The sequence below is a fragment of the Ixodes scapularis genome, unplaced genomic scaffold (genome assembly GCF_016920785.2).
Source record: "Ixodes scapularis isolate PalLabHiFi unplaced genomic scaffold, ASM1692078v2 PGA_scaffold12__126_contigs__length_90152505, whole genome shotgun sequence".
Classification (NCBI taxonomy): Eukaryota; Metazoa; Arthropoda; class Arachnida; order Ixodida; family Ixodidae; genus Ixodes; species Ixodes scapularis.
The window spans coordinates 4,285,012-4,298,629 of NW_024609838.1; the positions used below are offsets into that span (position 1 = coordinate 4,285,012).

Sequence of the window (13,618 nt, forward strand, 5' to 3'; positions counted from 1 at the left end):
GCTGTAAGGCTTGTTGAAGTGGGCTTGTGATGAAGTCTATGGCTGGTTAAAATGGTGTTTTGGTGCGCTTTTTCTTTGGATATTCTTCCTCTTTGTCTAAAACTTTCAGCAACTGGGAATACAGTCTGCGTCTGTGTTTTGCCCCTTCCCTGTTTATTCTTTTTGTTAGTTAAGAAAAAGCAAACTCCGAATCTTAAACATTTGGGGTTTTATCAAAAATAAACTGATAAACACCGAATTTGCAATAAAAACTAAGCACCGAAAAACACCCGCCGAATTTCATCAAAAATAAACTCAGAAAACTCAGAACCCTAAGCATTGCCGAGACTCTTAGCGCTAAGAACGGCACGCATGTATGGTCACCATCCTATCGATGTTGTCCTCTCTAAAGTGGTTGCTCAAAGTGACATTCGAGGGTTTCTAAGGTTTTCAGGGACCAGTTGAAATCCAGTTTGAGTAACCCCAACATAAATTTCTTATTAAGTATCTGAAATAAACTCGGATTCATAAAGCAAGGAAGAGGTATCACTTTTTAATTCAAACAAGCTTTGTAGAAAAAAAAAAAAAAAGAAATCATTGGTATTGTTTAAATCTAACTTTCATCCTCAACTACGTCTTTCTTGGGCAAAAAGAAGGTCACGTCCATCGGATGCACCCAGTGCTTTGTCTGGGGAGGGGGTGGTCTAAGGGCGGGTCTCGTACCCCTCCGATTTTGACGGGGGGTCACCAACGCTAGAGCCAAAGCTCTGGCGTTGGTGAAAGCACAATCATAAGCACTTTATCTTGTAATCAGAAATGTTGGGATTTTTCCCATTCAAGTTTTGTTGAGTAGCCATCTCCAGAGAGAGAAAAACTATGTTGTCAGTGGCCATGTCGATTTTGTGTGGAACAAAATGGCAGATGTTGACGAGAATAATAATCGGAGTCCATGCTGTTGGTCAGTTTTGTTTCCTGAGAAGTATGCCCGGTTCCGCATGCGTTTTAATCGAGTGTGTTCTTTGTGCCTCTAATATGACCCCCCCTCCTTACCAAAGTTTGTAGAGAGCACCCCAAAACTTACGGGAGACTTTAAGCACTAAACATGCCCCACTAAAAAAGTGCCTTCCCAAAACTGATGGAAGCTGGGAACAGTGGGGCCAGAACTACATGAAATTAGTGAGTGTGTCGGAGTAACTCTCGGCAACTGAAAATGTGGTGTACGTGATATTTCGATCACGGTGGAAAGTCATGGTGTAAGATATATAAAGATATAGAAGATATAAAAAGCATGTGGGATTAGCAGAACGATTGGAGTAATCCGTACGTCAGGCGCCGAGGGCCGAGAATCTGCCGTCCGAGTGTTCAAACTCCGCTCGAGCAAAACAGAGTTTGAGCGGCACATTTTTTTCTTGCATCTTTTTGCACGATCATAATCGAAACATCACATGCACCATATTTTCATCTATGAAAAGTTACTACATTTAACTCTTACGCACTTGTTAAAACAGTTTCACTACCACAACTAGGGAATTAATTTCGGCTTCTGGTTGGCCAAGAGAGCATGTCAAGCCCCTGTTCTCCGTCTAGTACACGCCCTGGCTCCGACTGCTTCTCCCATTGACCAAACTCTCTCTATATATACAGCTTTGAGGGGGTCCAAAGAGCCTCATGAATAACAAATGGATGGTAGGTTATGCCACCTGGTCTACAAATTTAGCAACCATAATTTTGTCGTCGCAGTGCAAGCGATCGCTCACCGTGGGTCCAGTCGCAGGGCTGTACAAACAGACTGGGTTCGACGCATCTGTGCCCACGACCCAGAGGGAGCCCTCTTCGTCAAAGCACACGTCCCGAGGTGGCGAGCAGTGCTCCACCCGCTGCACCACTCGGAGGCAGTCTGCCTCCCATTTCAGCAGAAGGATGTCGCACGTCCTGCAAGGATCGACGCAGACAATCCAGATGGCATCTCCAACTTGGCTCCAGGCTCGAGAGAGAAGGGTCCCATACATTTTGGCCACTTTGAAACGGTAGGGCATAGAACGCTGGTGATCCCAACCTGATCAGGTTGTTAGCTACGCTTTGATATAAACAAAGCAGCAGCAAAACATCACTACCAAGGCTTGCATCTAGTTTTTTTTTTCTCTAGCTTTAATTCGCACAATAGCGGGGACGTCGCGCGTCGAGCACTCCAGACGACAAGACGCGTAACGTCGCAGCAAGTGAACTACACTCACCCGTCGAGTAGGCACGCGAGAGTGTCATCGGAGGGAAGCACGGCTAGACGACACACGGCAGGCTCTCGTTCGCTCTCTTCGCCTCGATTCACCAGAGCGCCGAGGTCTAATCGGTGCAATTGGCGTCCGGTGTCGCGGCACCAGACTCGCACTGTGCCGTCCTGCAAGGCACAAAGACATCTCGCTGGCACGTTCGCTGCCAGGCTTTAACCCAACGCACAAAAGAAAACCGATTTCGCAATGGAACTATGGCAGAAAGAAAAGTGCAGGAGTTGAACTGCCGACCGACGTTTTTGCCCACTCTCTTTTCTTTTAACCGTTCACGAGTGGAATTGTCTCGATCACGAAATTCTGAATTCGTCCGTGTTCTCTTCAGTTTTACGAGGTGCATGTGACATACTGTTATAAGCTTTATAAGTGTATTTTGTTTACATTTTTGCATAAAGACTTACAGAAATGGAACGTCCTGTCTATAAAGGGATGTCTGATAGCCTATCCATCGTGCTAAGGCCACTACAAAGAGTGTGACAATGAGGGCGAGGTGCAAAGCCAGATGCGAGCTAAGCTACACAGTTCAACACGATACCAACTACTACATAACTATCGCGTTATAATTAGCTAGATGCAGGTTACAAGAGAATAAAGCGTACGCAGAAGAAAATAACAAGATAGATGGTACTAGCTGAGGAACACAAAAACGGTAGGCTCATCAAACTTACGGGATGGATTTTCATTGGTAAACGTGTTAGCAGGTGTGCTGGTTCTTGCTGGCATTTTAAAAAAAATTTACAGGCTAAAGAAACTACCGAGTGTAAAATGGAGAAGGAAGAGAGAATTTATGCCAATGAACTGTCGCCCTATGATTCATTTTTCAACCGGTTTTTCAAACTCGTAAATGAAACCTACCCTGGCCTTATTTAAGAAGACTGTGTTCCTTTTACGCCGTATCTATTCTTATCACAAACGGTAATAAGTAATACGCTCGAGTATCAAAGAGGAACCCTCCATCACTATCATTAATGAACTCATTTAGAGATTCAGCCACTTTTTCATTGTCAAGTGGTGTGCTAAAAGATGCTGGCATCTGCTGAAAAAGCATCAGAAGCTGTTCCAAACCAACATTTTACGTGCTACAGAACCTGCTACAAAAGGTTGAATGTCGCTTCCATCACCAAGTCCCTTTTGTGAGTGTACGGACAAACTTTTATCGCTAAAATATGTCCGATCGTGGACTCCCAAATGGACAACATTTGTCGATAAAGCTCGCCCACCAGAACCTAAATGCGCAACCGGGAAAGCTAAACATGGTGATTTTACTTAAGGCTCGGGTGAAATCATTATGCTTAACGATTAACAACAAACTGATCAAACTTCTGCCCGATTAGTATCAAGGGTGTTTTCTCCAGTGTAAACCATAATATAAAACTTTAAAGACTGCTCGCCTTTTGTTATTTCTTACAAGTTGTTTTGTCAGCTTGTGGCCGAAAATATACATACCGTAATATCCCGAGTCATCGCCCACCCCCCTACCGCCTGAAATTCATTAAAAAAGTAGGGTGGGCCATGTCTCGGTGGGTGAGCACAAACACTTGAAAAAAAGCGGAAAAAACCGCCTATTTTTCTCTGCGTATCTAGCGCCGATGCACAAGAGATACATCAAACTCAAAACTCGATTTAGTTTCATTGTTTTATAGAAAAAAATGCTCACGAAAGAATATTTTACTATAGCGAAGTCCGTTGCTTGCACACGCGCTACAAACACCGCCGATTTGCATATAGCACAAACGTTTGTTCCGTGAAAGAATGTCACCATTATGTTCTCCTAGTTAGTAAAAAAAAAAGAAAGAAAAGCCTACAAGAAAATAGAAAAACCGACCAGGCGCAACGAGCGAGCGAGCGAGCGGACCAAAGAAGCGACCAAGAGCAATGCTGGGAAAGCGGGAAAGCCGCCGGTCGCGTTGGCAAATACTTTGGCGTCGGGCCAAGTCGGGCGCCTTGTCAATTGCAAGCTCTTGCGCAACTTTCTTGTTTGGTGCGTACATACGTGCGTCCGTGCACGGCGGGCTATCAATGCACGGTTGGGACGCTCTGCAAACGTCTGTGTAGGACGTTCCAGCAAAGCTTTATTTACGCTTTGGCTTTGCCTAAAATATTGCACAACCGCGGTCGCGACGGGCGGGAGAAAGGAGCGGGTTCGCGGTGACCTTACTTCGGCGGAGACAGACTTTGACCTAACACTCCGCGGTTACGTTAACAAACTCTTATTTTGTTATCTCCGTCGTTTTCTTTTCGCACGGATACACGACCACTTTGGGGTCGCTCACAGAGGAAATGCGTAAACAAAAAGAAGTGTCTTTCCCTCCTTCGTTTTACTTTGTCACGGACGTCCTCCAACTGTAAGGTCCGCGGCCGCGTCATTCGGGTAGGATGAGTGTTCGCGGATCGCAGAGTCCGCGCTGGGGTATTTGAACGGGTGGGCGATGACTCGGTGTTTTTTCGGAAATCGATATTGGCCCAAAAAATGGGGTGGGCGATGGCTCGGGGATGGGCGATGACTCGGGATATTACGGTAGTCTCTAAATATCTCCGAGACAATGGAGCGGTTTAAGCCATCGCAAATATAATCATTGCAGAGAGACCGCACTGTCTCAAGTTCCTGCCCGTCATGTCAAGCAACAGGGCACTAGTTTAAGTTTGAGGTCGGTACTCTTGCTGCAACATAGATGGTGACAGCATCAGTTTACACTCTGCAAGTTCGTTCCGGCCCGGTTCTCCGTGCGGCACTCCTCGAGTACAATGCATTCTGGGAGAGAACTCGCACGGTGCCGAAACGTGTAGAACAAACCCGCCATATGTATACAACACTGTATCGATCAGAGATGTGCAGCAGTAGTTTAACATCAGCTTGTAGCACTTGGTTCTTTTTTTTTTTGTGAGGCCGTCACCTCGAGAAGTCCTGCAGAAACTCAAAAGCATTGTGCCATAACATGCAGAAAAAGAACTTTGTTGGCTGATGAGTTCTGTTTGATATAGTTTATTTTGTCAAAAATTAGCACTGCCTCAGGAAGAGGGACCAAGGCCTCACTCAGTTCATTCCCTATGAAATTTACATTTAATCTATCTAACGTACAACAGAATCGCTGCACCGTCCAACCATGGTTACTACAGTACTGCACGTCTTTAGCGTTGGTCTATAGAATGCACGTCTGTCACTTACCCCTGACCCGGACACTAACACTTCGGGGTGATTGGGTAATAGGGCCAGACACGAGACAAATCTGTAAAATAAACAAAATACACTTGCACTTAATGGGAAACAGTTTAATTCAAACTACACGATAAGCCATGCAGTTTAACACTGATGTCTAGTTTCAGTGCCATTAGCAAACAAATCACGAAACACGCTTGCAGTGGGGAACAGAGTGACCCTAATTCTTTTCACCACGCAATTATGCATTTGTAACAACATTACAAATTTATAATCAAATGCGAGGGGATCGGAGACGCCTTCCCACTGTTCGTAGCCCCTTGGTGGCTGCAATCTCGCACATCTGGACCTCACATGCACACAATTAACATTTATGCTAATTTATGTCAATCATTTACTAGCCTAACAGCATAAGAGGTTCACGAAGAGTCGAGTCGACTCAGCTGTGGTCTTCAGCAGTTTAAGGATTGAAGACAGCGTTCACATCGCCGTGGCCCAAGGCTTCCAAGGCCGAGGCACCTCGGAAAGTGCCGACTCACTGCGTGTGTCCCAGGCAGAAGGTGGAAATGTTGTAGCAGTTTGGGAAACGGGACACCTGGATTTTCTCGTCACGGTCGCAGACGGCCAGGAACTGGTCTTCCTCCCCAATCACCTGCAGATGCAAGCCGGTCCCAGAAATGCTGAACGCTGTCAGACACGTAAAATATGGCAGACAAAGAGTGCTCCAAGGCATCATATGTGTCCGGGGTCACAGGGTCTATCAAATGGCCTGAGCCCTTCATTTTTCTTTCGGGCAACTTCAATGCGTGCCTTGTCATAGCGTCTCGGTGTACACGGGGTCAGTGGATGTTCCCACAGTACGGAAATTCCCGTGGTTTGTTCTAGAACCACACTGTGGTACCCAAACCAGCAACTACAATGCAGCGACTCAACCGAATTAAAGTCAAAATGGGCGGGCAGATGGGCTGGCATTTTTCTCTTGCGATTTATACTACACGTTATGTGCCATACTTGATTTAGAAAGCCAGCAAACACCAACACCTACTTTCCAGTTGGGCATAAAATGCGGTGCTGTGAGAACTTTCAATGGTTCTAAATGTACCTTGATGAAGAAGAAACAAAACAAAAAAAACACAACTTGTGTTTTTGGTGAAAGAATGAAAAGGCAGTCTTCCATGGGTATGTTGTGAGTTGGGGACGAACTCAGCCAAAGCGGTATGACTCCTATCTTTGGGCCTCTAGCCTGTACGATGCAATACAGTCTGCACAAATGTGCGTCGGTACAATGCACTGTCCACGTCGAAACAAGTGGGAGTGAAAACTGAACTTGCACTACCTCAGACTACCGTAATATCGTGAGTGGCCGCCCACTTAAAATTGAAAGCAACTAAGGTGAAAATACAGATTTTGCTAACTTTCGTTGTGTTATAAAGAAAAGGTGGAAAAGAGCTAGTTTTAGATATTGTGGCTCGTGAAACTTGTGATTGCAGCTAGGGGCGATGAAGCAAAGATGACTGTCCTTCCAAGTCGGCAGTGTTCGCTTGTCTGTCGTCATAGGTATGTAACACCTTTTCCACCAAGGTCACCATTGACCAGGGTCTTAAAGTTATGAAAAATAACCTATCTTTCGGTGTTTTTGAAAAAAAAAAAAAAAATGGAAATCATGTTGGAGATAGGGGGAAGGGGAGGGGGGGGAAGGGGTTATCTTTCAAGGGCGGGGCATCTGTCACAGTGATGGAAGTGCTGCGCCAATTGCGCCAAGGACGCAATCCTGCTACATGTAGCGCCAAATTGTCATTTTACCGAAGAATTGCGCCATGCCTGCGCCGAAATGAGATGTAGCAATCAAAAATAAAAATTGAAGTCTTATCAGAGCGCGTTGCGGTACCGCGGTATTTTCCGGGCTGTAACTGTTACGCAAACCGAAACTGCGAGGGCGCATTATCATCATCGTCATTGAAAGGAACAACGTTAGCAACATCTGAGACCAAAGCCGTAGAGGCTAAGCGAAGAAACATCCGACTGAGCAGCCTAGTTAAAAAAAAAAGAAAAAAAAAAAGGCCGAGCTTGTGGATGTTTTCAATGTTGGCCCCCCCTGTTCCCGTGCGCTAGCTACCAGGGCAGTCAAAGCTAGCGCGGGGGGATCGGTGGCCGAGTGGTCTAGCGCTCACCAGCTCGGAGCACGTGGAGCGAAAGCTCGCGCTGCAGAACCCAGGGATCCTGGGTTCGAGCCCCACCCCTGCCCGCTTCGATCTGGATGAGCATCGTACCGGCGTGCGGTCGTGTATCACTGCTGTGTGATGCACGTTAAAGACCCCAGGCTAGCGGTTGTACCGCACTGGCTAAATTTCTCATCTACAGCTGGGAGACTCGTCGCCCCTGTGAGGCAGACCAAGTTCTAGGCTGTATAAACACACACACAACCCAATTTTTTTTTTTTTCAAAGCTAGCGCGAGCCCAATGCTCTGTGCATTCCTGACTCGCGCGTGGGCTCGTGCAGTGTGGGCACCGTTACGGGCTCCATGCGCGCGCTTGTAGCTTCGGCTGCGCTCGCACCGAAGCTGAAACGAAGTATAGTTGAGTTGCACCAAACTCTGGATGTAGTGCTGGTAAAGCCTCACCGTGTTTTCGGAGCACAAAGCTCTGCGCGACTCGCGCGGCTGCGGTGTCTGCTCCGCGGGTGTCGGTTCTCTGCAGCGCGTCGGTGCATGCCTAGGAGCGCACTCAACGGGTTAACTCGCCGTGATCCGATCGTGACTTCGCCAGCACATCGAAAATGAATCGTAATTTTTGAAGCGAATATCAGATACCGCGTTATTTGAAGCTGCTGCCAGAAAGACAACTCTAATCTGAACTAAAACATTCCACAACAATAAGGGTCGTTAGATGCTGCTGCAGATACCTTAAAGGAAGTGCAGGCTTATAAAACTAAATATCCTGTACCATCAGAACTCAGTCTGACATATTTAATTGTATTTTTTATCTTACAAGCAGATAAACTTTATTTTAAAAAACATTTTGTGTGTTTACTTTGTTGATATATATCCTGTCTTAAAAGGCGACAGGCGCTGTGTTCCAATAATAAAGATGGGCTTTATATAGCAATGCAGCATTATTTCATTTTCAAGTAATATGCCAACATATGCCGGACCCTGCTCCAAAGGGGCCACTTCCTGCTCCAAAACAACATTTTGCCTGCTACAAGGCCTGCTCCAAAAGGTCAAATGGCACTTCCATCACTGCTGTCAGGATGTTGTGGTATGTAGCACGAGCTCTTCTTTCACATATGCTGTCAAACCGTGACAAGTTAACACACTCAACCGAGGAAAGTGTGACAGAATGTCACGGAAACTGTTAGGAATGTGTAACATGTGCTTCAAAAACAATCTAAAAAAAAAAGAGTACAAAACATACTTGAGAAGAATTAGTAAACTGAGAACAGAGCACAAAATTCTTAACGCTACGTGACGGGAATGGAACCCACGACCACATGCTCGTGAGCCCGACACCCTACTTCGACGCCAAACGAGAGACTCGCCAACGCAGATGCCGAGTAGAGAGTAGCGAATGGGGACAAAGACGGCTCGCTTTGCGTCTGGACACTAACCATTCCAACTAGAGCTCCGTGCTCCGGTGTCCCTGCATGCTCTCACCTACTCTTCATCCTTAGTTTCTAGCTGCACAACCCAAAACAAAATAAAAAAAACTGCAAAGTTTGTACAAGTTTTTAAGAACGCTATGAGGACACATTTTGTGTTGTTTCTTTTTTCTCAAAATGCTAAAAGGTAACGGCACAGCAATTCGAACAGGAACTGGGACTGACCGACCATGTCTAATGCCATGGAGAGGCGCCCCAGCAGAAGAGTGCCGGAGGAAGGTGCCGCCTGGTCCAGTTCGAAGGCGTACACGTCGCCGGCCCGGTCAGCGACAACCGCCGTGTTGCGGGTGGTGCACATCCGCACTTGAACACACTTGCGGGCCAGGATCCTGCAAAAGTGCACGGCCAGCTCAACCTGGAGGGGCGGTTCGAATGGGAACGTGGCACTAAACGGAGCTGATGCCCACCAGATGGAGCAAGTACCACCCACTTGCAATGGATGCTATCTGGCTATAATCTAGGTCAAAAGTGCAGGACAAGCTCCTCCCACAAAGCCCTCCACTCTTTCCACCTCACCAGAGTGAATACTGGAGAGGAGATGAGTCTACCGTATATGCTCACAGTGGAAAGAGGGGGGGGCTTTGTGGGAGGAGATTGTCCTACCCTTTTGACCCGTCATCAACTATACACCTTCCCAAGAAACACTCTACCCCAGAGGCAAGAAACCGTTTTCGAGCCCAGTCAGTGGGTTTGAGGCTAGACTCTCGCTAGCATCCCTACTAACCCTAACCGAGTGGACTGTGATTTCGATAGGCGCAGCCTGCGTAGGTGCAGTTTCAAACATTGCTGGCGGCTAAATCTCATCTTTCCTTGTTCCATTTCGTGTTTCTCGGTGTATGTATTTTCCCGAGGACATTGAGAAAGCATTGTACTACATTAAAGGGCAACTCCGCTTAATTTAAAAAATTTTGAGATAGTGGCCGATTTTGCTTTTTGAAGCACTCAAAAACAATCCCCAATCCTTTGTTTCGCGAAAAATAAAATATTTTTCGTGTAATTTTACTCTAGCCATGATCACAAACCGAAACGGTGGCAAAGCCGGACAACATTGTATATTCGGCATCACTAAGCATGTACACCCACGTGATATACAAGGGGAAGAAGGAGCTCCCCTCTTATCAGGATCCTCCTTTGTGCCTCCCGGATTAGCACAGGCGTCGCTGTTCTCCTCCCAGAAGATTGTAGAAGATTAACCCGTCATTCAAAATTCTTACAAAAGCAGCTTCCCTCTCCTCCTTTTACTTGGGTGTTCAAAAGTATGCGATTTGACGTCAGTGCAAGGAGCCTATACGCACTGAACACACAAGCCGCGCTCAATGAGGCGATGGGCCTATCAGTAGTATCAATAGTCGAGCGCCGGGCCGGCCGAGCGCGTCACTCATGTCTCTGACGGCACTGGCGCCACCCGTGCTCTCCCCGGGAAAGAAAACAAGTGAAAAAAAAAAGAAGTGAAAAAAACAAGTGAAAAAAAAAGAAAAAAAATGCTTGATGACGTCACGGACGTGCCGGGAGAAGGAATTTCGAGGAAGCGGAAATGCAGCCGGGCAGTGTTGTCTGGCCCGCACGTCTCATCCAAAACCAGCGGTTTCGTGCTTGTCAAACTTTGACAGCGATTTTAATGAACTTCTAGGCGGAATTCCGTCGTAATATTTGCCATGGGGTTTTTGTAGATGATAACAAAGAGAACTGTATAGTTTTGCACTACTAAAAAAGAAGCGGAGTTGCCATTAAAAAAAAAAAAAAAGCAAAAAAAAAAATCTGTAAACAATTCTTGTTGTGCGACAAAACGAATTAAAGTAAAACGTTAATTTTTTTTTTTTTTTTACAATAAGTTTTGACGGCACCGCCTGATTTAAGACTCATTCACACAGGCCGGTTTTCTTACGTTATGTTACGACTACTAATTCAAGCGTGACTACTAATTCAAGGAGATAGCCTGGCACAAGACATTTGCCAAACAAATGTTTCATTGACTTAGACGTAACGTAAAAAACGGTGCAGTGTGAAAAGTTGAACCGAGTTCAACTCCTTACGTTACGACGACGACGAGCCTTGTGTCCTTGGTTGCCACGGTAACACACAGTCGTAGCTCGTCGTCGCTCAAACATTCGTGTCTCTAATGTTGCGTGCCAGGCTATCTCCTTAAATTGATAGCCACGCTTAATACGAAGCACAGATTTCTCGGTGACTTTTCGTAACGTAACGTAAGAAAACGGGTCTGTGTGAAACAGCCTTAAGTCACGTGTCAAACGACAAAGCACTTAGCAGTCGAAAATAATTTACAACAGAAGATAGCCGAAAGGCCATGCATTTTTCACGTTCACAAATAATGTGTTTACCAATGGACAGGACGCAAACATACAATTTAGCGAGTGTTAACATTCAAACAATATATTGTATGTACTCCACAATGGGGCGTTATTTGAAAATAATTAATTAGAGAACAATCCCAAATAACACAGTCGCAGTCGACGACAGTCATATCTTGATCGGACGGAATCCAAGATGACTTTGTTTTGGGGCACGTTTTGGGGAGAGCTTCCTTTTTTCACACCAGCACCAAGGCAAAGGAACGAACGCGACTGACCCGTTTCCCACCCCAACCCGAACAACTATTTTTGGAGATGACTGAGAAGGACTCTACGCAGACTATCTCTGGGAGATAAGAGAACAGTTGTCATTGTTTGCAAAATCGGATCGAGGGCCATTCGACGTCCTTCCTCTCCATTTGTTTCCCATGAATGTCGAGCAGAAATGCTTGAATGGCAGGCACATACCAGCCCTATTTCTCAAAGTGGAAGATAATACAAAAAGGGTGTGTAGCATGCATAACAAAAATTAAGTGGAAACTTACAAGAGGGGCCAGAAATTGTTCAATACAAAACCACAAAACATAGGTAGAGAATCGCGTTCAGCGGGTTTTCAGAGTCCAAAAGAAAGGCAGACAATTTCTAGCTGATAAAGAGCGCGAGAGTCGCACCAGCCGCATTAGCACCAGCAATGTGGCGGCAGCCTAGGAGCACTTGTCTGCATAAGTAAGAGATCCCTTGCAGATTTTAATTTAGGGTCCCTCCAACTGCCTCTGATCAGATCTGGTAAGCGGTCCTTACGGAGCAGACGAAAGCCGCAGACATTGTAAAGTGATTGCGTGTGAGTATAATGGGTTCGAAAGGCATCGGATGTTTTACAACAGGTACGCCACATTCCTGCAGCTCTGAATGAAAGAACTTGATTTTTCGTGGCAATGTGTGGACAATCGCCGAAGGTGTACGATACTGGTAAAAAGTGCAAGGTGAAATAATAACAGTTGGTAAGCATGAAATATATAAACCACGAGTGATTTTCCACTGGTCTGCTGGTATAGTACAATAACTTACCTCTGGCAGAAGAGATCCCATTTGCCAGCGTCACTTCTCTTCCACGCAAGAAGCTCTTTCTTTGCAGAAACTGCCAGGAAGTAACTCGAGCACGAAGAGAAGTTGCCGCAAGAGAACCCTTGGTCCGTCTGCTCTTTCGCTGGACTCTCTTCGTCTGCGTCCTCTTCGCTACAAAAAAATATCAAAACAATGCTATGACTAGCCGATACGAGGCAGCACACTGACCTACGTTAACACTAGCAAGTTCATCGCCTTAATAGACACCATGTTTCTTTCAGAGCGCAGCTCTTAGGCGCCCGTTTCCAGCTTGAGCAGCGTCGGTGTAACCGTGAGGTCACGTGACCCCCCCCCCCCCCCCAGAACACGTGACCCTCAGTACCCTTCCCTCCTCCTCCTCAAGAGCTGCGCTCTAATTCGGCGTTAGAGGAAGTTGCAAACGGCTTTCACTTTTTTTTTTTTGTCTTATTTAGCTATGCAAGCTTGCGCCTGAAGTGAGCAACACCTAGCTGTCCCCACGAGTGAAATGACTTCTGAATCCAATGATACGAGATAATTCAGATGCGACCATGATAATGTGACAACTCCATCTGACGTGCACGATAATCGAACTTACCTCCTAGCAGAGGTAGCTTGCGAACTGGTGTCGGGAATTGTCAGCCGTGCCTTGACGAATCCTCTAATAATAATAAGAGGCAAACAAGTAGAAAGTGGATCAAGCCAGGGTAAGACGGGTCGCCAAATTGCAGAGCTGACTTGTTACATGGTGGGACCACTTACCCATTTGCCGTTTCGTATATGTAGACGCTATCTACACAAACCAAAGCAACTCTGTTGTTGATACTCCGGATGAAAATCATTTCAATGCAATGTTGATGTTGCGAAGGACGTCAGTCCGCTGCGGGGGATCACACGCAGAAGCACATGGAGAACGGTTGTTTTGGATTGACTGGATTAGCTTGGATTGACTGGATTAGACTAGGTATCACATCACAGATTTTATTTGATCCACCTAAGTATAATATATGGGTAGTACGTGCACATTATTCACCTAGATAATAACAACTGAAGTGATATTAAATATATGAGAACTACTAAGCTTAAATAAAAAATATGCTTTATTTTGCTACCAAATAAATACCTGAAGTCAATCCAGTCCAGAGTG

At 45.9% G+C, this 13,618-nt stretch overlaps 1 protein-coding gene across 1 annotated transcript; it reads right to left on the minus strand.

Moving 5' to 3' along the window:
* Positions 1 to 1,688: 1,688 nt before the first annotated feature.
* On the minus strand, positions 1,689 to 13,407 carry LOC8033494 (tRNA (guanine-N(7)-)-methyltransferase non-catalytic subunit WDR4). The gene is given in 9 exon segments (XM_040206088.3): positions 1,689 to 1,864; positions 1,866 to 1,911; positions 2,214 to 2,374; positions 5,431 to 5,491; positions 5,961 to 6,073; positions 9,249 to 9,408; positions 12,457 to 12,624; positions 13,070 to 13,132; positions 13,234 to 13,407. Coding segments are annotated over 9 exon segments (984 nt in total). The 5' UTR covers positions 13,314 to 13,407; the 3' UTR covers positions 1,689 to 1,732.
* Between the last annotated feature and the right edge of the window lie 211 nt (positions 13,408 to 13,618).